This window comes from Tachysurus vachellii, chromosome 20, assembly GCF_030014155.1.
Source record: "Tachysurus vachellii isolate PV-2020 chromosome 20, HZAU_Pvac_v1, whole genome shotgun sequence".
NCBI classification, from domain to species: Eukaryota; Metazoa; Chordata; class Actinopteri; order Siluriformes; family Bagridae; genus Tachysurus; species Tachysurus vachellii.
Genome location: NC_083479.1, coordinates 9028351 through 9052980, shown reverse-complemented (window position 1 = coordinate 9052980; position 24630 = coordinate 9028351). Strand labels below are relative to the sequence as shown.

The 24630-nt window shown below is 39.4% G+C and overlaps 1 protein-coding gene across 1 annotated transcript in view; it reads right to left on the bottom strand.

Annotated features, from left to right (window-relative positions):
- grik1a (glutamate receptor, ionotropic, kainate 1a) overlaps positions 1-24630 on the bottom strand; it is a 54382-nt gene that overhangs the window by 6514 nt on the left and 23238 nt on the right. The window contains exons 2-10 of the mRNA XM_060896159.1: positions 18583-18750; positions 18092-18349; positions 13798-13979; positions 13497-13550; positions 12703-12876; positions 8242-8385; positions 3729-3836; positions 841-951; positions 483-686 (exon numbers count right to left, since the gene is read on the bottom strand). Coding sequence (XP_060752142.1) covers positions 483-686; positions 841-951; positions 3729-3836; positions 8242-8385; positions 12703-12876; positions 13497-13550; positions 13798-13979; positions 18092-18349; positions 18583-18750 — 1403 coding nt within the window. The remainder of the gene's footprint in view (positions 1-482; positions 687-840; positions 952-3728; positions 3837-8241; positions 8386-12702; positions 12877-13496; positions 13551-13797; positions 13980-18091; positions 18350-18582; positions 18751-24630) is intronic.

Here is a 24630-nt window from a genome sequence, read left to right as displayed (position 1 = left end):
AGTGATTAGTATGGATTTGGAAGCCATTCAACAAGAATTCTATTACTAAAACCTGGAAGACTGATGAGAATGATTGTGAATCACACAATAGGGTTTAAAACCTTTGTCACAGTATAATTAAAGAAGTTGAATAGACGATTCACTCAACTCTTTTTAGTATTATGTGTCAAATAATATACATGCCAGTTATTTAAACAATCTAAATTAATCAAACCACACTAAATTAATTATCCAATCAGCCAGACTAAAATATGTATTTAATTAAATGCACATTAATTCTCTAATCAGGTTTTAAATCTATATTATTATACTGTCCTCTTTATGCAGCAGCATTTTATAATATGACACATAATAATTACAATTACAATAATAAAACAATTTCTCCTGCAGTGTCTGTATGAAAAAAACATAAATTCTGCATCAGCCATATGTAAGCATTATAAAGGGGTAAAATGTTTTGGTAAATAAAGTGTGAGACTCACATGGTCAATGAGCTCCCTGACCATTCCGTTCCATTCCCCCTTATCATTTTGGGCACCGTACTTGCCATCTGACACCAGCCTGACTTCATAGCTGAATCCCAGAATGTTGGAGAGCTCCTTCAGCAGATCCAAACAGAAGCCTTCAAAGCGATCATTCCCATAAAGCACTTTATCAGACTTCTTATACATTACATACGGGTTCTCCTGCAAACACCCAAAAGAAATCCACTTTATTAAAATACCTTAATAGCCCTACTCCATTATTACACAGTTAATGTTAATTGCTTTAACTAATTTTGTTATTCATTTCTGTTAGAATTCAGTATTCACAGATAATAACGCTTTTTTAAAATCTTACCAGAATTGTGGTAACAATCAAAGTTCTGTTGGTCAGAGAATCTGTGATGTTATTAGAGCTGTCCCTTGTTTCCGTCAAGTTAAAACCAGTGTATGATTTCCACACCCCAATCTATGAATTATGTAAAATTAATACATAGCAGGAAGAAACAAATCCAGCATATTATACAAGGTTGGAAAAAAATACACTAACAGAAAAATGACAACAAAATGTAATATGGAATTGTGTTAATACAGGTGAAAAAGAAAGATTTTTAATTTTAGCTGATTTTCTAACTTTTTTTAATAACTTTAAATTTTTTTTAAGTATTTTAGTGAGACACGTCAATTGTAATATGATTACAAATATTTAATTTAATTTAAAATATGTAAAAAAAAATGTCCATGTTTCATTTTGCTTGGCACATAACTTAAATGGTATTCTTTCAACATTTTCAGACTTTATCTGTCACAATGAATCTGATTTAACAATAAACCAATGCTAAGCAATGCTTTTGTTGAATGAACCATTAATTAATACACCATTAATACAATATTATTTTTAATATTCAATGAATCAAAGTTAGAAAAAAATCATTTGTAATATATATATATATATATATATATATATATATATATATATATATATATATATATATATATATTCAAACTGTGAAAGGAGTTGGAACACAACCAGTTACAGCTGCAGGTACTGGTGCTCCAAAGCAATATTAAATTAACGATTTTAGAGTCTTAAAACGGAAAAACGGACACTAATTTGAATATGAGAGCTTGATGGGATTAGGACAGCATTATCACCAAAAAATTATTCGTCAATCTGACAAATGGGTTAACTGTATTCACAGGGGAGTGACGTCAAATAAATAATTTTTAATAATTTGTTCGTTTACACATTGGCATTTCTTCAAAAAAGCTAAATATATGAATTTATAGATCAAACATATCTTGTATATGTAAAACAAAAGGGTGGTGATGGTGTGGGACAGAGAGCTTGTGGAATGGGTCTGAATGGAGGTTTTAAGGAAAGTTGGAGATGGGGAGAATTTTGTTCTACTGTGACTGTCAAGCTTGAATCTTGGAGTTGTTAAAACAAAAGATAAATAAAAGCATTCAATTTGACAATTGCATGAATTAAAAAAGCATTGTCAACATTTTCAATTATGTGATTTGGTGGATTAACTGGAGCTGTTAGCAATAAGAATATTTAAGGCAATAGTGCCATTAAATGACAAGCCTGCCTCTGTTTGACAGTGTATTTATTAACAGCCACTTAAAGCCACTTTAAGCATAGTGCAATTCATACAGAACCACTCCAAAGATTTCTAGAAGGCCCCAAAAAAAATTTGGGGCCTTCTGACAAATACGGAGGCTATTCATTAGTTAGAATTTAAATATTCCCAAATCTCAGCTGTGCTTTATCCTTGTGAGAGTTCAGGGATAATCAGTGGAGGAAATTAATAAGGAAAAATTCATAGACAAAGATGACTAGAAGGGTAAGGGATATTTTGTTTAAGGTCTGAAAAATCAAAAAGAAGACAACAACAAACCTTTGTCCACAATTTAGTACGACGTGGCACACCTTCATCTACATGCTTTTGAAAAGTAAGGATATAAAATTAGTTCTTTAATAATTCCTGTATTCATTCAGATCACTTTGAGAATGGCTACATATTAAAATTAATAAAAAGCATTAATTTAAAAAATGTCTTTGTTTTAAAATGTTTTTTAAACCCACCGATTTAAACCCACCGATTTATCAAGTGATCAAAAGTATTGAATCACTTGAATAACAGATAGCTTTCCAGGTCTGCCTTGTTAGACTGACTGCTAAAATAATTATTAGCTCTGAATAACTACAACTGGTTTGAGCCATGGATTTCACCTTTGCATGCTACATTTGTAGTAAAGGACAAATCAACATAAAGATCAAAGAGCTGTCAATGGGAGAGCCAACATGAACAACAACCTCCACTGGGCAGAATCACAAACTACTGTTTGAAGAAAACCTTGAGAGCAGAACTATTAGAAGCCAAACCACAAGATGCGAACCACTCATCATCAGTAGAATCAAAAGACCAGATTGGAAGAAGTTCAGAGATACACAAGAGCCACAAAAGATTTAAAACCAAAATAAACCAAAGTAATGGAAAGTGTGGACAACAAAAGGGTCTGCTCTCAGTCCACAACATACAAGCTCATGGCGTCATGGCTTCAGCAAGGTTGCTTCCATGACAGGGTCACTGATTTTTATTGATGATGATGGAACTCATGAAGGTAGCAGCAGAATGAATTCAGACGTTTACAGAAACATTGTCTGCCAATTTACAGAGAAATGCATCCAAACTAATTGGAAGGAACGTCATCATGCAGCAGGACAATGATCCAAAACACACTGCCAACACAACAAAGTACTTCAAAATGATTAAAAAAAAAAAATAATTCAAAAAGAATTAAGAAGATTAATATTCAAAGATTTTAGACTGGCCAAGCCAATCACCAGACGGCATTAAACGGCATTTCGCCACCTGAAGAGGAGACTAGGTGAAATATCCTAAAACAAACAACTGAAAGAAGCTTCAGTAAATGTCCAGAAAAGAAACTTAAATGATGAATGCCAAAGTTTGATGTAAGTAGATCGCAAGGCTGTTGCAATTATTAAAGGCAAAAGTTATACAACCAAATACAAGCCTTGTTGTAGACAAACAGTCCCCCTTGCTGTAAACCTCATACTCGTATACCAGGGTACATTATATAACATTCAAAAATAAGAATGTAATGAATAGATTGGATCTAGACAAATCTTTCAATGATCCATCAGTCCAAATACTGCTCCATTAGATGCTCTAAAATCTTTTTTTTTTTTTCAGAACTTTAACTAAGCTGCCTCACCTTTGTTGTCCCTTCCTCCATAAGGCTGATGAGGTCCAAATCAAAGTCTCTCCTCAGTCCATCAGTCTTGTTAAGGACAATGCGTCCTGTCAGTCCGTCCCATTGAGCCTGGGGTGTCCACCGAGGTGAAGAAGAGACAAATGCTTAGATGAGATTTGCAGTTAATTATTAAGTTACACCTCAGTCATCAGTGCAGAACAAGCAAAGTCAACTTTTTTAGCAACACGTTGTAATTGTTCGTGGCCTCCATAATATCTGACAGAACTTTGTCAATAAGAATTTGCAAGAAGGGATCCAAATGTGCAAGTGCAGACTCAGATGTGGAAAAATTCAACGGGTGAGTTCTCATTACTTATGCAAGAGCTGTAATTCAGTAAATGCATTTTAAAATAATGGCATTTTCATTCATTCATTCATTTTCTACCGCTTATCTGAACTACCTCGGGTCACGGGGAGCCTGTGCCTATCTCAACCGTCATCGGGCATCAAGGCAGGATACAGCCTGGATGGAGTTAATGGCATTTTATTCAACAAAATGTAACTTTTTGATTAGTAGTTTCACCTGCAGCTTCTGGGAAGAGTACCATATTTGAGTCAGACCAAGAACGGTATTAAATACTTTCTTGTGACTCCAATAATAAATATTGTGATTGTGGTAAGGTAAGGCACATGCTGTTATAAGGCTTGAATTACTTTGCATTTTGAAAGATGCATTAACAGAATCACTGCTTGGGGAATGGAAGATGATGTATTAAAATAAACAGGCAACTCTTCTGATTTCTGTTAGCCATACTGCTAGCCAAAGTCAATGATGCTGGTCTTCACAAAAGTAGATTTCCAACCTGTCACAACACCCAGTCATGATTGGTCACAAAACCAGGCCATACACATTTCCTCTCTGTGATGATCACAGTTCTACTCCCTTATCTCATTACCATTCAGAGGAAGGAAGTCCAAATCCTGTCCAGGAGGATGACAGCACTGCTGTGTGTGTGTGTGTGTGTGTGTGTGTGTCTTCTCAAATCCAACACACAGGACTCAGCTCAGGCTTTGATAATTAACCGTTAATCCAGTCAGGTTATACAAAAGAAAATACTACACACAGCTGTGCCTTAAGCCTCAAGCTTTAGATTTCGAGCACCCCTGCAATGAACAGTAATGAGTCAGAGAAAAATGCTGTCATTCAGCAAAGGTGAATGGACCATGAAACAAAAAGTGACACTGGCCAGGATATATAGCTGCCATCAACATGGACAAAATTTGAAATGATGTAAATACATACTACTGTCAAATACAGTATATCTGTCACACACAGAACATAAAATAAAACCTTCAAGTAGTCTCAAGTATATTGCTGAGATTTTTCTAAAAGAGCTAAGGAGGGAAGAATTCATGACCTTGTTCTTTTCAGGATACTTATTTCACAGGGCTTGTGAAATAAGAGCCATGGTGAGGAAAGCTATACCAGCTTCAGCATTGAAATGTGGCCTTGAAGGGCAAAGCATAGCTCCATGGTATAATCTGCACGGCAGTAAGCATATGATGAAGCGCTCAAACCCTAAACCAGATCCGGTACATTGGTTAGTATTATAGGTTTGTGGATAAACTGTGGAAAAGATCACAATGCAAAAAAGTTAAACAACTTAACAATGCTGTAATTGAGCTTTTATGGGTCATTTAAACATGCCATCTGGAGTCATTTGAGTGTCTCTCTCTCTCTCTCTCTCTCTCTCTCTCTCTCTCTCTCTCTCTCTCTCTCTGAATGCTTTCTGCCTTAATTATACTCTCTGAATCTCTTCTCACATCCACTACTGCAGAGCAATAAATTAGCTAACAAAAAACAAATTAGTCACAAATACTGTTCTTCTGTTCCCATTCAAATATGTAGTGTTCTCTGAACTCACATAATTCTATTGTCCATTATTACTGAAGGCATTCAGTTTGCATGATATAAACAAATATTAAATTGTGATTATATGGTTACACAATGTTCTGCAAGTTTAATATAGTATGCACATAATATTGCATTGATTATTTAACTGAAATTATTTACAGTAATTATTAGGTCAATTTATCAAGTACTCCCAAAAAGATGGAATATATGTGATTGTCGTGGAAGTTTTAATTTTCTAGAGATGTAAAGTATAAAGTATCACACTGGTAGGCACAGGCAAGAGTAAAAAGGTTTCACAATTTATTGTGTGCTGCTGCGCAACAGGACCCAACATTGCTCATTTAGCATGAGTAAGGCAGGGCCACGATTAATGATTACATCAAGATTTTATATGCATGATTCAAACAGAAAAAAAACATGTAAAAGGAAAACATCCTCAATCATTGGCTTAGATGCAAAATGCCTGCTCACCTCCTGATCAAGCTAATCTTGTCCTTACCCAGGTCTACTACAGCTGTTTATGAGCCTAAGTCCCACCATCTCGTCTCCAGTCCCCTCTGTCCTTGTCAAATTCTACAAAAACAACCACTGGCAATAACAATTTCTAGTCACAAAAACTATCAGTCACGAACATAGAAGGACAGGGCTTCTAGTCAAAAGTTCCACCACAGCATTTAACAACAATTATTTAATGGACAATAGAAATACTGAGAATCCTAATACAGTAATAACTAATACATATTACACTGCTCTAATCTCACATTGCCACATGACAAAAAGCATGCAACTGCATTGCATTTTCATTCAAGTCAAGGTTCTAGAGCTGAATGTTCAAAATTGAATTTTTGAGTCTGATGTCCGTAGGCCATCTTGAAAACTTAACTGGAATTGTGTTGAAGGAGTACTACAGCCTAAAGCACCTCCAGGAACTCATTTAATAGTCATCTTTTGTGTAATGAATTCTTCGAGCAAAGGGTAAGCACAAGCTATAAAATGGACAAGGCTAGTGATTTAAACTACATTCAGAGTGCATCAAGCAACACATTTATCAAAGTCCATTTTCTGCCCACATATTCTGGCCTGAAAAATATCTTTGGCATCTTTGGGAGCCTTCAGGTAAAGTGAATAAAAGTGTAATGCATCAAATAAACAAACTTGGAGGTAAAAAATTGTTACTGCTATTCCAGTACTAAAATGCAGTTTTAAGATGCCAAAATTCCAATGGTTTTCCATTTTAATCTCTTGTGTTATATTTGATGAATAATATAAAATAGTGCTATAACAGTATGTGTGTGTACTGTTATAACCTTTAATTATTTTATGGCATGGATTGTTTGAATTTGGAGGTAAAATACTTTCAAATAAACACAAAAAATGTGCTTCGCTTTATGACACAAATATGCTCAGGTAATGTACTGTACCTACCAGTAGTTTAAAAGCTACAAATACCTTGTAAATAACTTATGTAGTTTTAGGAAAGTTATAAAAGACAAACTGTAGAAAATGGGCAACATTAAATCTTGTTTTCCAGCATTACAATCTTTAAAAGAATCTAATTACTGGCCTTGCCTTGACTATTTAGAGTCAGTATTTTGCTACAGATCTGGAGTTTTCGTGGTAAAAGAATCTTTGGTGAACTGGGATATCTGGATGTTGTCACCTTACCACCCTCGCAAGTCACTCAGGTTTGCAGACCGTGGAGTGGTGGGATGCTTTATAGGATGTTTGTGTCACCTTCTGGCGCTCCCTTTTAGTTATGCTGTCATAGCTAGTCTTGCCGGAGTCCCTGTCTGCACTTGATCCCTCCTCTCTCTCGCGCTCTCTCTCTCTCCCTCTGTGTCGAGCTATACATGCCACTCCCAAAATCCCAGTATTCTGAGTTTCTGTTCTTCTCTTCTTACAGACCTACTTTGTCAATCCAGACATTCTACCCCTGGTTGAAGATCAATCCCCAGCAGGGCATTGTCATTTCAGCCAGTCAATCATGGGATTGCTGTGTATGAGGCCGTCCGGAGACTGTCATGCCTTTTTGAACCATTGTTGTATCAGTTAGTTGTATGATCTGGTCTTTATTAGCAATAATTTGAAGACTTGAAATAATTTGAATAATTTGACAGGAAGGAATTAGTGTTGGGTCCATGGTGAACACAGAGTTTGCTCTGACCCATTAGTTCCTCAGGAGCTCTCAATTACACAATTATAAACTGTTGTAGAAATGACATTATTTACATTTAAATTATACACTGAACAGTAAATAATTTAAATGTAAATAATGTCATTTCTACATCACATCTGGCTTGCTCATTAGGGATAGATGTATTTTAAATTTTAAATGAATATTTTAATAAATTAAATTGAATTAATCTTTAATTATTTTATATAGAATTGTGCTATTCTTGCTTGTGGTCTATAACTAAGTATTAGTTTATTTTCAGCTATGCAGAAGAATGTTTATTTTATTTATTGATGTGTTGTTCAGTTGTGCTTGTCAGTTGTATAGTTACCATACCTGATCATAATCACAATGAAATATGAATTACTTCACTGAATAATGTGTATTTTGTATATATTTTCTTTTGTGTTGCTTTCATTTTGTGATTTTATGGACAGACCACCCACCTCCTTAAACAGGTTCATGAAGCGGGGTCCATACCGCCACGGTTTGTGCCTGTGGCACTGCAGAGAGCTCACTGTCATCTGACTGGCCCGCTGGGATGCCACGGCAACCATGAACACAGCATCGTACATGAGAGCAGCTGACGTCTGCATAGAAATAAAACTGATTCCAAAATATTCCAAAATAGAGATCAACCTAAGAGCAGTCTTTCCTAAAACTTGTTATGACACCTTAATATGCAATGGTTCAAAGGTGACTGACTGAAATTGTCAGAAAGACAGGGCAGAGAGTATTGGCTTCTATGTGTTGCCTCCAATATATAATAGGACAGTGTGTTCTCTAAGAGTCTTAAAGCACAGTCAGCAGCATGGCTTAGAGCATAGAGCACTCCAATGCTTCAACATCTTTTTTCAGCATTTATGAGGTGTAGAAGTTGTTAGTCAGCCTCCAAAGACTGGAGCTGTGACCCTGTTAGTGTCTCACTGAAAATAAACAGGGCTAAAATTTGGTAAAACCGTATTCATATAGATTATAGATTATCATATAGGTTATACAGTTCTGCTCAAAAGTTTGCATACCTAGGGAGAATTTGCAAGATGTGTACCATTTTTAAAAAAAAAACATGAGCAAGTGTAAATGAGCAAAACAAATGTATTTTATTTCGTATAGGACTCACGTTAATATGTGAGGCATAACAGAATGGCACAATCATCAAACAAAACATAACAAAAACGAAAATAAGGAAATAATCCCTATTCAAAAGTTTGCATACCTTCAGTTCTTAATATTGCGTATTGCCCCCTTTAGCATCAATGATGGCATAAAGTCTTTTCTAATAATTGTGCACAAGGTCCTTAATTCTCTCAGGTGGTATAGCTGCCCATTCTTCCATTTCCTGTAAATATTTTTTTTGTTGTCTTGTACAAACTGCATGTTTGAGATCTCTCCAGAGTGGCTCAATGATATTGAGGTCAGAAGACCTCAATGTGATGGCCAAATCCAGATGTCAGCAACGCGGGGATAAAAACAGAACCAAATGCAGGATAGCGTAAAATAAACTGAATTTCTTAACTAAAAAACACGAAACAGGGACAAGGACTTGACAAAACATGACATGACCAGACAACATAGGACGACAAGGATTCTACGCCGCCATAGGCAATGCGGCACGGTTAAATACACAACACAATTAACACATCAGGAACAGGTGTGCACAGGCAGGGAGGAAGAGACAAGGGCAGGGCAGACACGTGACACAGAACATAAACAAAAGCATGTGGCCAAAGGTCCGGGCTGGATCCTGACACCAGAACCTTCACCTTTTTCTGCTGTAGCCATTGGAGGATCAAGCTTGCCTTGTTGTTTGGTTTATTGTCATGTTGGAACATCCAAGAGTGTCCCATGCGCAGCGTACATGCTGTAGAATGCAAATTGTCTGCTAGTATTTTCTGATAACATGCTGCATTTTATCTTGCCATCAATTTTTACTAACTTCCCTGTGCCACTGGAAAACATAGACCACCATTCTTTACAGTGGGGATGGTGTACTTTTCACCATAGGCCTTGTTGACTCCTCTCCAAACATAGCGTTCATGGTTGTGACTATAATGTTCAGTTATAGTCTTATAACTCCAAATGAATCCAGAAGCTGTGAGGCTTATCTAGGCGCTGTCTGGCATACTGAAGACAGGCCTTTTTGTGGTATGGGTGCAGTAATGGCTTTCTCCTGGCAACTCAACCACGCATGTCTTTCGCGTTGAAGTATCTCCTTATTGTGCTCCTTGAAACAATCATACCACTTTTTTCCAGAGCCTGTATTTCTCTCAAAGTTGTTTGTGGGGTTTTCTTTGTGTCTCAAACTATTTTTCTGGCAGTAGTGGGTAAAATCTTCTTGGTCTACCTGACCGTGGCTTAGTATCAACAGAACCTCTTATTTCTATCTCTTTGAGTATGAACAGTACTGACTGGCACTTTCAAGTGCTTACATATCTTTTATATCCCTTTCCTACTAAGTCCAACTACCTGATTTCGCAGGTCCATTGGCAGTTTTTTGTCTTCCCCATAGTGCAGTATCTAGCAGTGTCTCATGAGCTGAGAAACTCACTAACTATTTATACACAGACACTAAATACAATTACAATGAGTCACAGGTGTGGAAACTTCCCTTTAATAGTCATTTAAACCTCTGTGTGTCAACCTGTGTGTTTATAATGTGGCCAAAAATTCAAGGATGTGTAAACTTTTGATCAGGGTTGTTTAGGTGATTTCAAGTTCAAGTTCAAGTTTTCTTTATTGTCAACTCTTCCACATGTACAGTACATACATAGAGAATTGAAATTGTATTTCTCTCAATCCCAAGGTGCATAATATTTACAATGGAATTAAAATAAAACAGTGCAAGGCATATGCAAATAAAGTGAAAAATGAGCAGACCAATGCTGCACAAAGTGACTGGTGCATGTTGTCGTATGTTAGTGGGAGGGGGGAGTGGAAGGACCTAGGGATGTGGGATCTGGAGGGGTGTGTTGGGTTCATAGATCTGTGGTGCCTGGGGCAGAAAAGGAAAGTGGAGGCAAGTTCGAGAGCGAGTTCAGCTTCCTGACAGCCTGATGAATGAAGCTGTCCTTCAATCTGTTGGTCCTGGCCCGGAGACTCCGCAGTCTCCTCCCTGATGGCAGCAGACTGAAGAAGCTGTGTAATGGGTGGGTGGGATCACCTGCAATGCAGAGGGCTTTGCAGGTGAGACGGGTCTTGTAAATGTCCTGGAGGGAGGGGAGAGAGACACCAATAATCTTCTCAGCTGCTCTCACTATGCGCTGTAGCATCTTCCGGCAGGATGCTTTGCAAGCACCGTACCACACAGTGATGCAGCTCTATAGTATGCTCTCGATGGTGCCTCTGTAGAAGGTGTGCATGATGGGTGACGTGGCTCTGGCTCTTCTCAGTTTGCAGAGGAAGTAGAGACGCTGCTGTGATTTCTTGGCCAGTGCTGCTGCGTTTTCAGTCCAGGAGAGGTCCTCTGTGATGTGCACACCCAAGAACTTGGTGCTACTCACTCTCTCCACAGTGGCAGCGTTGATGGTCAGAGGAGCATGCTGAGAGTGCGCTCTCCTGAAGTCGACAACAATCTCCTTCGTCTTCTCCACGTTCAGATTGTTGTCACTGCACCACCCGGCCAGGTGTCTCACCTCGTTCCTGAGGTTTATCTCATCTTTGTTGCTAATAAGACCCACTATAGTCGTGTCATCCGCAAACTTGAAGGTTGGAGTTGTGTGATGGTGCGCAGTCATGGGTCAGCAGAGTGAAGAGAAGGGGGCTCAGCACACATCCTTGGGGGGCCCCAGTGTTCAGTATGATGGTGCTGGATGTGTTGCTGCCGACCCGTACTGCCTGAGGTCTTCCAGTCAGAAAGTCCTATAGCCAGTTGCACAGTGAAGTTCTGAGCCCTAGCTGAAGCAGTTTGTTACTGAGCTGTTGAGGGATGATAGTGTTGAATGCTGAACTAAAGTCTATGAACAGCATTCTAATGTACGAGTCCTTTTTGTCCACATGAGTGAGTGCTGAATGGAGGGCAGTTGAGATGGCATCATCAGTCGAGCGGTTGGGCCAATATGCAAACTGGAAGGGGTCCAGAGAGGGGGTAGGGCAGACTTGATATGGTGCATGACTAGCCGTTCAAAGCACTTCATGATGATAGGAGTAAGTGCAACAGGACGATAATCATCGACACATGATGGAGACGGCTTTTTCGGGACTGGAATGATGGTGGCAGCTTTGAAGCATGTGGGGACAACAGCTTGACTGAGTGAGATGTTAAAAATGTCTGATTTCAGTTATCATTAGGTTTTAAAAAGGATTCAAACAACTGTGTGATAATTAATGACTTCACTTGCCCACTATCCTTAAAAAAGGAAATATTTTTTTGCATCATCAGTCATATTTTCAAAATAAATGCCAATGTTTAACAATTTCATTCAGGGTATGCAAACTTTTAAGCACAACTGTATGCATAAAATATTAGCAAGAAACTAAAGAATATTGTATCATAATTCAAGAAGAAATGTCATGGATCAAATGTTAAAATTTTAAGTTTTAATTTAGTTAAGTTTAAATATGATTGTGTAGTTTAGCATCCAATCAGACCAATTTATAGTATGACAGTTTGTGTTAATTCTACATCTGTGCAAGTGTTATGCTGAAACCATCTTCAAACTGTAAATATGTGTCTGGAATATAGAGGCATTAGTTTTTAGCTTACCCTCTTGAGTGGGCCATCTTTTTCAAACAACTTCAACCAGTTTGACTATTTTTACCTAGTGTACAATGCTGGCTTTCTCACTTGTGCATTGTACTCTGGTCATTAACCTTGAAAACATAATTAATTAAAAAAATCACATAGCTCCACACATAGTTAAAATGGAGCTTTAACTGATGGTTGACAAGTGGAAGAGGTCAATCCTTACAGTCATCATGCCACTCATCAGGCTACTTTCAGGTCTGTATGGGGCAAACTGCCAATCCGCACTCCATTTCTGAACAACAGATGCAACATTGGGGTTGTCCAGGTTTAGCAGGCGGAAAGCAGTCATATTCACACCACTGTATCGGTATGGCTCCAGGTCAAGTGCAAAAAGATCCTTAAAAGTAGGCAAGAAGTTTTTTTTAGACTGACAGAAGCTGGTGACTCCTCTGTGAAAAAGTGTGAGAGAGATAGCAGACATGGAAACAGCAAAGTATAGAAATTTTCCAGAAAAACAGGACATTATCGACAAAGACCATTCATCAGCTGTGAAGTGCTTCTGAGGCTCTAGGTGTTTAAAACTCATTGATAGTTTGATTGCACAGCTGATGAATTACTTTTGTACTACATGCCCTGATTCCCTGAAAAGATTGTATCAGGCTGCGATTTTACTACCTCAACATTTATTACTGAACTGATAAATTTATTAAGTGAAAATAATACTTGTACAGTATATAGAGTACCTCTGTGATCAAGTGGGGTGATACACATATGTATATGGTCTGATGGTTGAATATAAAGCATACAATTGGAGTTGTATGTGGAGCCTACGCGATATTTGCATGTGCTATTATTATTAAAACCTTCAGCATCTGTTAATACAGATTAAATATCGATTCTATTTTTATTCATATTTATTTCAGCCAACAAAGCATTTCACTACATGCTATCAGTATATGAATGTGTGTATGACAGCTAAAATTGGAATAAGCATTTTACTGTTTTTTTCAAACTTACCAAAGTAGTGAAGAAAAAATGGTAGTATTCAGTCATCATCCCCATTGACATTAGCTATATGCAGGAAAAAAACAAGAATGCACTATAGCTTACAATTCTTTATAAATAACTATATTTTAAGTATAATAAAATGATGCTTTAAATATAGTAAAAGAAAAAAGAAGAAACTCATGAATAAAATCACAAAAGTTTACATAACAAAACCACATACCTTCAGTCTGACTGGAACATTTCACAATACAAAGACCTTTAAGAGTTTAAGAGTCAAACAAATTTGTGTTTTTTCTTTAGCATCTGACACCTGTTTAAGCAGCTCAGAGGCCATTTGATAGGAGCAGTCAAAAATGACATAAAACTCCTGCTCCTTCTTCATCTCCTTGAGAAGTGGGCGAGCGTCACTGCTCCCTGTGGGCAGCTGCCGAATACGCACCTTCATACCATTCTTGGATGGTGCTTTGATCACCTCCTGCATGCGCATCAGGCCTGTTAAAGTGAGCATAAAGGGAACAAATAAAGATCACAATAATTACGGGGAACAAACTCATTTTGTGCTGCAGTAGTTGCATGCTATTGATTTCCCTGGAGTGAGGATAGTGCTGCACTGTATCACCAAAATTTCGACCCTAATTGTCTTCTATCTATTTACCTCATTAACCATGCTTATACTTTTCTTTAATCTAAAATTTACACTTTTTCCACAGTTATTTAAACCTCTAAACATAAAATTGTGCTTTGTATTTGGAATATGCAACCAGGATTTTATTAATTGACATAAGCAGTGTGTTATTATGGTATCCTGAAGTGCTTGCAGAGGACATGCAAAAAATGCTTGCAGAGGGCATGCAAACTTTTGTGAACATCTATTTACAGTATGACATCACTAGTGTGACCATACAGTTGGAGACATTTATACTGTAGGTTAAAATTCACACTATATACTCTATCCTTATGTTTCTTCTGCATTTTAAACAAAACCTAGTCTGCAGTGCCTGTTACTCCAGTTTCCTACTAATTACCCAGGCAACTTACATATTTTGATCAAACACTTAAGACCAGGGGTCAATTACTTTTAACAGAGGGCAAATTCTTGCAAACAAATTAATTGTCAATCATATTTAATTTTTTTTATTGTTATTAATGTTATTGTATTATGCCTTGATCTTTGTATGACCTGCTTATTTGTTCTTACTTTTAAATTACGAATTTTGGATCTGTGAATTTTGGTATTCTGATCTGAAGCTGGCTTTTCTGAGAGGTTCTGAGATATATGTTGTGACAGCAGCATAAACACTACTGCACAAAGTCAAGAAAAACATTCCTTGTCCCCTTGAACTTGTGGTGCTGAAGAAGCAGCAGCATTTCAGCACCAAGGCTTGCACCACTCGGACCAATCAGGAGCACCCCTAACTCCTCGCCATCTGGGAGAAGACTCCTGTGGACAGCCAGGCTCCACCGCAGGAAAGTATTGGGTGTTAGCATGTGATTCTTTTCTGTTCACAGTAAGTCCACAATTCATTGATCCATTTAAAATCTTATGTTGAATGTCTACTACTAAAACCTGTCTATCCACCTTCTTAAAACCTTGTGACCAAAGCGGAGGTACCACTGCTGCTGAAGAACAATTGATATACATGTTTTGTGCTACTTGTGCTTTTGTGTAATTTTTGATAATAGTTCAGTGTTTACCTCATTCTGCAGACATCATTGCAGATCAGATTTTAGTGTACAGTAAAGTGGCTGAGTACAGATGTGTGTTGATGTCTATGTGTGTTGATGAGGGGCATCAGGGTGTTCAGTGCTCTGACAGCTTGGGGAAAGAAGGTCTTGCAGAACCTTGTAGGGTTTGCCCTGCCGCAGAACATCCTGCCTGATAGCAGAGGCTCAAACACATTGTGGGAGGGGTAGGAGGGATCCTTCCCAATGGCAGAGGCTCTGCATATACAGTGTGCCCGGATGATGTCCTAGAAAGAGGGGAGGAAGACCCCTATAATCCTCTCAGCTATCTTCACTATGCACTTTAGGGCCATGTGTTCAAAGGTTGTGTAATTTCCATACCACACGTAGCTGGCCAGGGCACTTTCCACAGTTTTTCTGTACAAGGTGGTAAGGATGGGTTGTGGGAGGCTAGCTATCTTTTAGTCTTCACAAGAAATGAAGATGTTATTGTGCCATGTTTAGCAAATAGCACTCGGAGATGTGGTAATCTAGTGGTTAAGGCGTTGGTCTACTAATCGGAAGGTCATGAGTTTGAATCCCAGGTCCACCAAGCTGCCATTGCTGGGCCCCTAGCAAGGCCCTTAACCCCTCAATTGCTCAGTTGTATAAATTGAAATAAATTGTAAGTCATGCTGGATAAGGGTGTCTGCTAAATGACAGAAATGTAAATTGTTCCCTCCTCACTGTAAATTTGCTATTTGTATTCCAGGTGAGGTCATCAGAAATGTGTGCCCCATGAAAATTAGTACTACTGTCTCTCCACTATGGAGCTGCTGATGAGCAGGGGAGGGTTGTCAGCTGAGTTTCATTTGTCGTTTCTGATAAGTCCCACTACTGTGGTGCCATCAGCTAACTTGACAATGACATTGGATTTCATCTTTGCCATACAGTCGAGGGTGATCAGCATGAACAGCAGAGGGCTAAGCACACAGCTTTGTGGGACACCTGTGCTCAGTGTAATGGTGCCTAATGCTCTGCTGCCAATGCACACTGCCTGCAGTCTCTGTCAGGAAGTCTACAATCCAGTTACAGAGTGGAGTGTTGAGGCCCAGTAGAGAGACTTTACTCACCAGTTGCTGAGAGATTATCGTATTGAATGCTGAGCTGAAGTAAATGAACAGCATTCTGACATATGTGTCCTTTGTGTCCAGATGAGAGAGGACAGAGTGCAGGATGAGAAAGATAGTGTCGCCAATGGTGCGGCTGGGACAGTATGCAAATTGCATGGTTCAGTGAGGTGGGAAAGTGGAGTGAATGTGTCTTTAGACCAGATGCTTAAAGCACTCCATCATGATGGGAGTCAGTTCTACCAGGCAGTTATCATTAAGACATATGACTGTTGACTTCTTCGGTACTGGGGTGATGCTGGTCTTGCATGTCGCATGGACCACAGTCTGCTCAAGGTAATGTTAGAAATGTCTGTGAGGTACCTGCCAGCACAGTCCCCGAGCACTCTCTCTGGTATGATATGTGGGCCAGCAGATTTCCATGGGTTGACTGTAGATAGTGTCCTTCTCACGTCAGATGTGGCCAGGCAGAGCACCTGATCCTAAGGTATAGGCATGGACTTGCATGCTCGTGTGGTATTCACAGCTTCAAACCATGCATAGAAGTCATTTAACATGTCAGGCAGATGTCAGATTTCTTAATGGTTTTGGAATGGTGAGCCCTTACTGACCTGAGAGGCAACTTGAAGGCAGCATCCCTCTGTTTGAGCAGGTCAAGGAACTCATCCATCAACCACGGCTTCTGGTTAACTCACATGGTTATGAGTTTTTCAACAGTGACATCCTCAATGCACTTCTCTATGTACCCAGTCACCGGGTCTGTGTATTCTTCCAGAAAAATGTGCAGGTCATAGGTTGCAGCTTCCCTGAACATGTTCCATACTCTCCGTATGGTCAGTAACTTTCAAAACAGACCTGTAGATCTGAAGTGGCTCCTTCTGGCTTCATCGATGGCCTATTTGCTGGTAGTAGGAGCACAAAGAGATGGTCTTATTGTCCTAGGTGAGGGCGATGAATAGCTTTGTGTGAACCCTCGATGCTTGTGTAGAATAGGTCCAGTATGTTGTCTCCTATTGTGGAAAAGTTGATGTGCTGGTAAAACTTTTGTGCAGCAGTTTCCAGTTTTGAGTGGTTAAAATCTCTGTCAACAATGAAAAAGGAATCCAGGTGGGTCATATGTTGCTCAGTGATGGTATTGTGCAGCTCTCACAGCACTTCATTAGCATTAGCACTAGTGCCAGGAAGAATGTACACTGCTACTACTATAATAGCGGTGAATTCCCATGGTAGAATGTACCGGCATTTTACTGCTAAAAACTCTAGCTGTGGTAGCAGTGGGTAGCGACTATTATGGTATTCATACACCCATCATTGTTTATATAAACACAGAGTCTGCCACCGTGGCTCTTAATGGAAGTTACTCTGTGCATCTATACGCACGGTACAGCGTCAGTCCATGCAGCTGGTTAGCTGTGTCTGGGACGTTGCTCTGCAGCCACTTTTCCGTAAAGATAAGCATACAGCAATTCCTTGTTTCAGCCTGGGTATTCAGTCGGAGTCTGAGGTCGTCCATTTTATTGTCAAGAGAGTGCACATTAGCCAGTAATACTGACAGAAATGCCGGTCGGCTGGGTTTAGCCTTTAGCCTCCAGCTAAACTATTGTTATACATTTGTGTGCCCTATGATTTGTGTGCCCTATTGTGCTACATTTATGTGCCCTATGAAAGCCCCCTCGTCAAATGTAAAAGAAAATGTAAAACTCAGGGAAAATCTTACAAAGTTCTCCTGAGTAAATTAAACAATGAAACAAGTAAAATGTTTAATAAACAGAATACAATCACAAACCTTGTCAGACTGACTTTTTAACTCACCTATGCTGTCTTCATAGACAACTGTTATAGTTTTCCACTTATAGTAGGTCACAACATCCAAAATGGCCCTGCTGATGGAGCTGTGCTCTGGATAGAGATTTATAAAGAAGGAGTCCTTGTTGTCCACAGAGTGATGTTTCCAGTGGGTCTGAATGTGAGGGACTTCCAGTGCATTACAGATGGACTGAATCGCACTGACTGAAGAACTGTGAGCAGGACCAATCACTGCAGCAACCCCTAGAGCTAACTGATCACATGCTAAGAGAGGGTGGATACAAAGGGGTAGCAAAAATGAATATGGATTTTTTAAAGAGATAAAACAAGAAAAGAGAATCAGGGATTAGTAAAAAATTAAATACAGAGAATGAGTAAACATGCAAGTAAAACAGGTAACAAAGAGAAGAAATGAAAAATAAGAACAAATTAACTGAAAAAGTTAAATAAAAGTAAAATTATTACTCATAGTTATACAGCATGATTTTAATGCTGACCTCTACGGGAGGCTTCAAAGCTGTCAAAAAAGTTCACTCTTTGGATGTCGTAGGTCAGTGTGGTGTTTGACATTAGTGTTCTGTTTCGGTTGATACTGGTAACAGCAAATTTGAAGGCTAACTCGTCCACGCTCACTGGCTCATTCTCCCGAGTTTCAAATATGCCCCCTGCAAATGTAGACAGAGGAACAAACAAGGGGTGAAATATGAGATAAAGAACAAAACAAAATATTTGCATATGTGAATGCCTATTGCTATTTTGACATTTAAAAGTGAAAAACATCTATAAAGTAAAAAAAAAAAAAAAAAAACTATAAATATTAGTGTAATGCTATCAGAAAAGCATTTTGAATACCATTGATAGACTTTAACTGTTCAGAACTTTTTATTTTCCACATACAGGGAGGAAGGAAATGATTTGACTCATGAAATCATAATGGGAATAATGAATTATGCCCCATATAAATAATAAAGACTTTTTTCTTGCCTTGGTAAAATAATCTGTTGTTAACTGTAGTAGGTATTGCCAACAATGCATTAAATTGGAAGTTGTTAGAACATTTTGAATTTCAAAGTATTAGATGTGCCTATTTAAAACTATCACATATTAAGAAGTCAAAGGCAAAGCCAGGCTGTACAGCAAGGTGATGGTGAATGTGGCTGCTGTTGACAATTGCTCAAATTACCCACAGTAGTGAAGTTGCTTCAAAGTCATTAAAACTCAGTGTAAATATTTAATGAATGTTTAATATTGCAGTGAGACTCAAACACATATTACAATTTCACAGAAACAAAGTAAAATACTGTAATGCTACAGCAACACTCCTAAAGCCTCCTCTGAGTGCATCTCTCTGTCACACACACTCACCCCCCCCCCACACACACAAAGACACACACAAAAGATATTGCCCATGTATATAAATACCAAGGATATTGTACATGTATAGCACACATTAACAGAACTCTAGCATAGGTACATTATATACAAACTGAATTTAATGTTGTTTTATAATTTTTCATTAATATAATTGTATGGAAGATGGCGGCACGGCAGTAGCACGCAGAGGCCACTCCGGATTTAATATGCTGCTATTTACATTTTTTATGGTTTTACTTACCTTTTTTTAGCACGACTACTACCAATACATGGACACCAGAGACAGCAGTGTTCATGTATTCAACCGCCAGAAACTAATAAAATACAGAAATCGTGCAACAACCAACCTGCACAATGATGTGCTGGAAAGGCTTCGTGAACTCGGCTTGCTGCGGAGACCAGGCCTCCAGTCCTCGGCATCACCTGATACTGGAGACCAGGAGAGGGAACGCCGAAAGTGGTGCTCGAGGAAGCGGAAATGCGCTAAGCATGCGGGTGTCCATGCTAGGCTAATAACAAACCCTAGCCGGCCGGCTCTCCAGGCCATTCTACTCTCCAATGTTTGCTCCCTGCACAATAAACTGGACTACATCCGACTCGAACGCACTACACGGTGAGAGTTCCAGACGTCGCCATTCAGCTAGACGGGCTCACCTCGTTTCACGCTGACAGAAATGCAGCTCTGTGCGGTAAGGCTCGTGGTGGTGGTGTGTGTGTTTACATTAACACAGAATGGTGATCATCATCAGTAGAGTTTGTGACTGTTAGATGCAGGCCATTTTATTCACCACGGGAATTTACCACTGTTTTCATTGTCGGAGTTTACATTCCCCAGCGATAATGCTAAAGAGGCGCTATGTGAACTCTATTGGTCTATTAGCAATCTTCAGAGTTTTCACCCCGACAGACTGTTTACCATCGCCGGAGATTTCAATCATGCAATTCTCAAGTCAGTGCTCCCTAAATTCCACCAGTATGTGGACTTTGCGACGAGAGGGGAAACCACGCAGGATCTTGTTTACACAAATATTCCCAGCACGTATCATGCGGAGCCCCACCCACACCTCAGCTACTCAGACCACATCTATGTTATGCTAATTCCAGCATACAGACCACTCGTCAGATATGCTAAACCGGATCTGAAGCAGGTGAAAACCTGGCCAGCAGGTGCCACCTCTGCTCTTCAGGACTGCTTTGAGTGCACTGACTGGAACATCTTCAGGGAGGCTGCAACCAACGGCGAGTCTATTAACTTGAAGGAGTACACGTGACCGTCTCATGAAGACTAGACACCTAGCCTTCAGAACAGGGGACAGGGCGGCCCTAAGAACAGCAAGGGCCAAACTGTCCTGAGCCATCAGAGAGGCAAAGTGCGCACATGACAATCCACAGCCACTTCCAGGACAGCAGAGACACCTGGCACATGTGCCAGGGCATGCAGGCAATCACAAACTACAAGACAGCTTCACCTGCCTGTGATAGAGATGCCTCCCTCCCAGATGCGCTGAATGACTTCTATGCTTGGTTTGAGGTGCAGAACAACGTAACAGCAAGGAAGACCATCCCTCCCCCCAATGGCCAGGTACTCTGTCTATCCACGGCCAATGTGAGGAGAACTCTCTACAGAGTTAACCCACGGAAGGCTGCTGGACCAGACAACATTCCTGGCAGGGTGCTCAGGGAATGCGCAGAACAGCTAACGTATGTCTTCACTGACATCTTCAACATTTCCCTGAGCAGCGCTGTTGTTCCTACGTGCCTCAAGACAACCACCATTTTCCCCGTCCCAAAGAAATCTACAATGTCCTGCCTCAATGACTATCGTCCTGCCGCACTCACACTCATCATTATGAAGTGCTTCGAGAAGCTCGTCATGAGGCACATCAAGACCGAGTTAATACCCTCACTGGACCCCCTACAGTTCGCGTATTGTCCAAACCACTCCATAAACAATGCCATTGCCACAGCCCTTCATTTAGCCCTCACCCACCTGGGCAATAAAAACACTTATGTATGAATGCTGTTCATAGACTTTAGTTCAGCATTCAATACAATCATGCCTCGGCACCTGATTGGGAAGCTAAGCCTGCTGGGACTGAACACCTCCCTCTGCAACTGGATCCTGGACTTCCTGACTGGGAGACCTCAGTCAGACTGGATCGGGAACATGATCTCCAGCACCACCACACTGAGCAGTGGAGCGTCTCAGGGCTGCCATCTCAGTCCATGTCTATTCACCTTGCTGACTCATGATCCATATTACCTAGTTCGCCGATGACACGACCGTGGTGGGTCTCATCAGCAAGAACGATGAGTCAGCATACAGAGAGGAGGTGCAACAGCTAACCGCCTGGTGTAGAGCCAACAACCTGTATCTGAATGTCAAAAAAACTAAAGAGATGGTTGTTGACTTCAGAAAAGCACAGAGCGACCACTCTCCGCTGAATATTAACGGATCATCTGTAGAGATCGTCAAGAGCACCAAATTTCTTGGTGTTCATCTAGCGGAGAACTTCACCTGGTCACTTTCTGGTCACTTTCCACAAGCCATCAGACTCCTTAATAACTGAACTGAACTGTACTGAGCAGTGTTGTTTAAAGTACTAGAAATACTTTACAAGTATTTCTATTTACAAGTACAAGTATTGTGCTAGAAAAAGACTTTGGTAGAAGTGAAAGTTACCTTTTATTACTCAAGTAAAAGTCGTAAAGTATCTGATATATACTGTACTTAAGTATCAAAATTAATTTTCTGATATTTAATGTACTTAAGTATTTGAAGTAAAAGTAAAAAGTAAAATTTCAGTGATTTTCAGTAGGCATAAGAAGCACTTCATCCGGTAGGAAGAATCTTTCATTCCAATGTACAGAAACATTTCTTGCAAATGGGCTGGCCAGGGGGTAGCCAAGGCAACTTTAGGGGGTCCACAGACTTATGACACAAATTACCCTAACAAGGAGCATGGATGAATCCCATAATTGCTCATTAGAGGTAGAATATATCTCTCATAATCTATTTTATAATTTATAATAAATTATGTTATAAATTTATCTTGTGTATGTCACACATAAATCAACACCTAATTACATTTTTATGTAAAGCCTAAACTGATGAAACCATCTGTAACAAGCTAAACTTAAATTCTGAACTGGACATGTGACTGACTAACTGACTGACTGCCTGGTGGGTTCTCAATCTGTACAGTATGTGTTTGCTTCTTTAAAAAGAAGTCTGATATCTCTGCCTTTCTTTTCCTTTTTTTATTGACTCTATGTAAAAATATGACACATGGATATAATACATTTAAGCATCAAATAGATTTTTTTTTAAATTAAAACTCAACTTTAACTGCAAATCCCACTATAATAACTGCACTTTAAAATCAACTATTGTATGTATAATTTGAAAGAGCAAATTTTATAATATGAAAATCAAACATGGTCTATCATGCAAGGGATTATCATGCAAGAGAGATTGTAGGTTTAGTTGAAAGTTCTATAGAAAAAAACTTGTGGGGACTTCTAACAATAGCTCTCAATTCTCTAAAGGATATTACTGCTGTTGGCCACCAAGAATAATATCCTAAGTAAAGTGAAAACACTTTTATGAGCATGCTATAAAGGCTGGCAGTTTAAGACATTAACTTGTAAGCATTGAGAACAAGACACTCCTTTTTAAAGACAGACAAGTCTTGAACTATTGTATTATTCTACTATACAGAAAATAAACAAGCACACACACACGCACGTACACACACACAGTGCAATGGAATCTATAATGCGGTTTTAATGAATAACACAGGCAAACAAATCCTAACGTAGGCAAAAACATAATAGAAAGCATGGGCAAAGGTCAAAAGCACAGACAATCAATTCGTGAGGCAAAGGTATCCAAGCAGGTTTAAGAAGAGAGACATTAGAGGAAAGAGATATGCAGTAGTGGGGTGGTAGTACGTGATATTTCATTAGATTGACTTGATGCAGGATCTTGGATGGGATGATAAAACATGGGTTGGGTTTGAGGCCATACCATTTGACCTGGATGATATTGAGGTGGGAGCATCGTCAGTGATTAACCTAAAGCTCCTGACATCATACAGCTCTCTGTAGCCTCAGGTGGGAGCTCTCCCAATCCTCACGACTTGTATTGAACCAGTCTTCGACCACTGGGGTGTCCAATTCTTCTTCTGACCAAGGGAAGAGAGGGGCTTAGTACCCCAATATGCACTGGAAAGAGTTTAGGTTGGTGAATGAGTGGGTGTGCTTAATCTGTCCACATGAAGAACTCCCTCCAGTGGTGTTGTTCTCTGTTGCAATATGTTCTTAAGAAATGTCCCATGAACTGGACCCTAGGGTAGAGTGAGGGTCTAGTTCATGCAATTCTAAATACTTTGGAGGGACCAGCATGTCAGTTACTTGCTTTGTCAGAAAACCTGGTGGTTGGAACCAGGGGAACCCCAGGATGATATGGTTTGCTGGACAGGCAATACTAACATGAAATAGTCCAATCTGAATGCTTTTGGAGATAGTTTGATGAGTGATGAGGCTGTCTCCTAAGAGACCTCTGTGATCAAACTCTGTGATCCAGAGTGAAAATTGCATGGTGTGTTGGGGATGTAGAGTACTTCTAACAGCTGGTGGGAGATCAGGTTGATGGCCAACCCTGAGTCTATGAGGGTTGATACATTTTAACTGTACTGGTAGGTGGAAACTGTAAGGTTTTGGCTCAGCTTGTTGGGTCTTTGGCCACAGTTCAAGCACCTCAACCATCAAGCTCATTCCTCAGGCTATACCCGGTTTTGTCCCTAACGAGTGCAATGGGCATGAGAGACGCTGACAGCAGATGAGATTATCCAGTCAGATGGCCGTGGTGATATACTGTGATAAGGACATCCTGCTCTTTACAGGCCATTATACACAGTTATTTGCTAAAGAGTTGCTTTAAAGTAGAGTAAATGGAAGAAAGTTTCTAGCAATTCATGCAACTTCTTATGCCACAACCTGATAAAACCATCAATCACTAATCTAACCCATGTATCATTTCCTAAATGAGTTAAATAAATTTATCTTAATACACCAAGTATTACTGTATGTTATAATCAAGATATTATGTTTGTGGGGATTTGTACTGTTCAACTAAAAAAGCATTAGTGAGGTCTGGCAAATGTGGT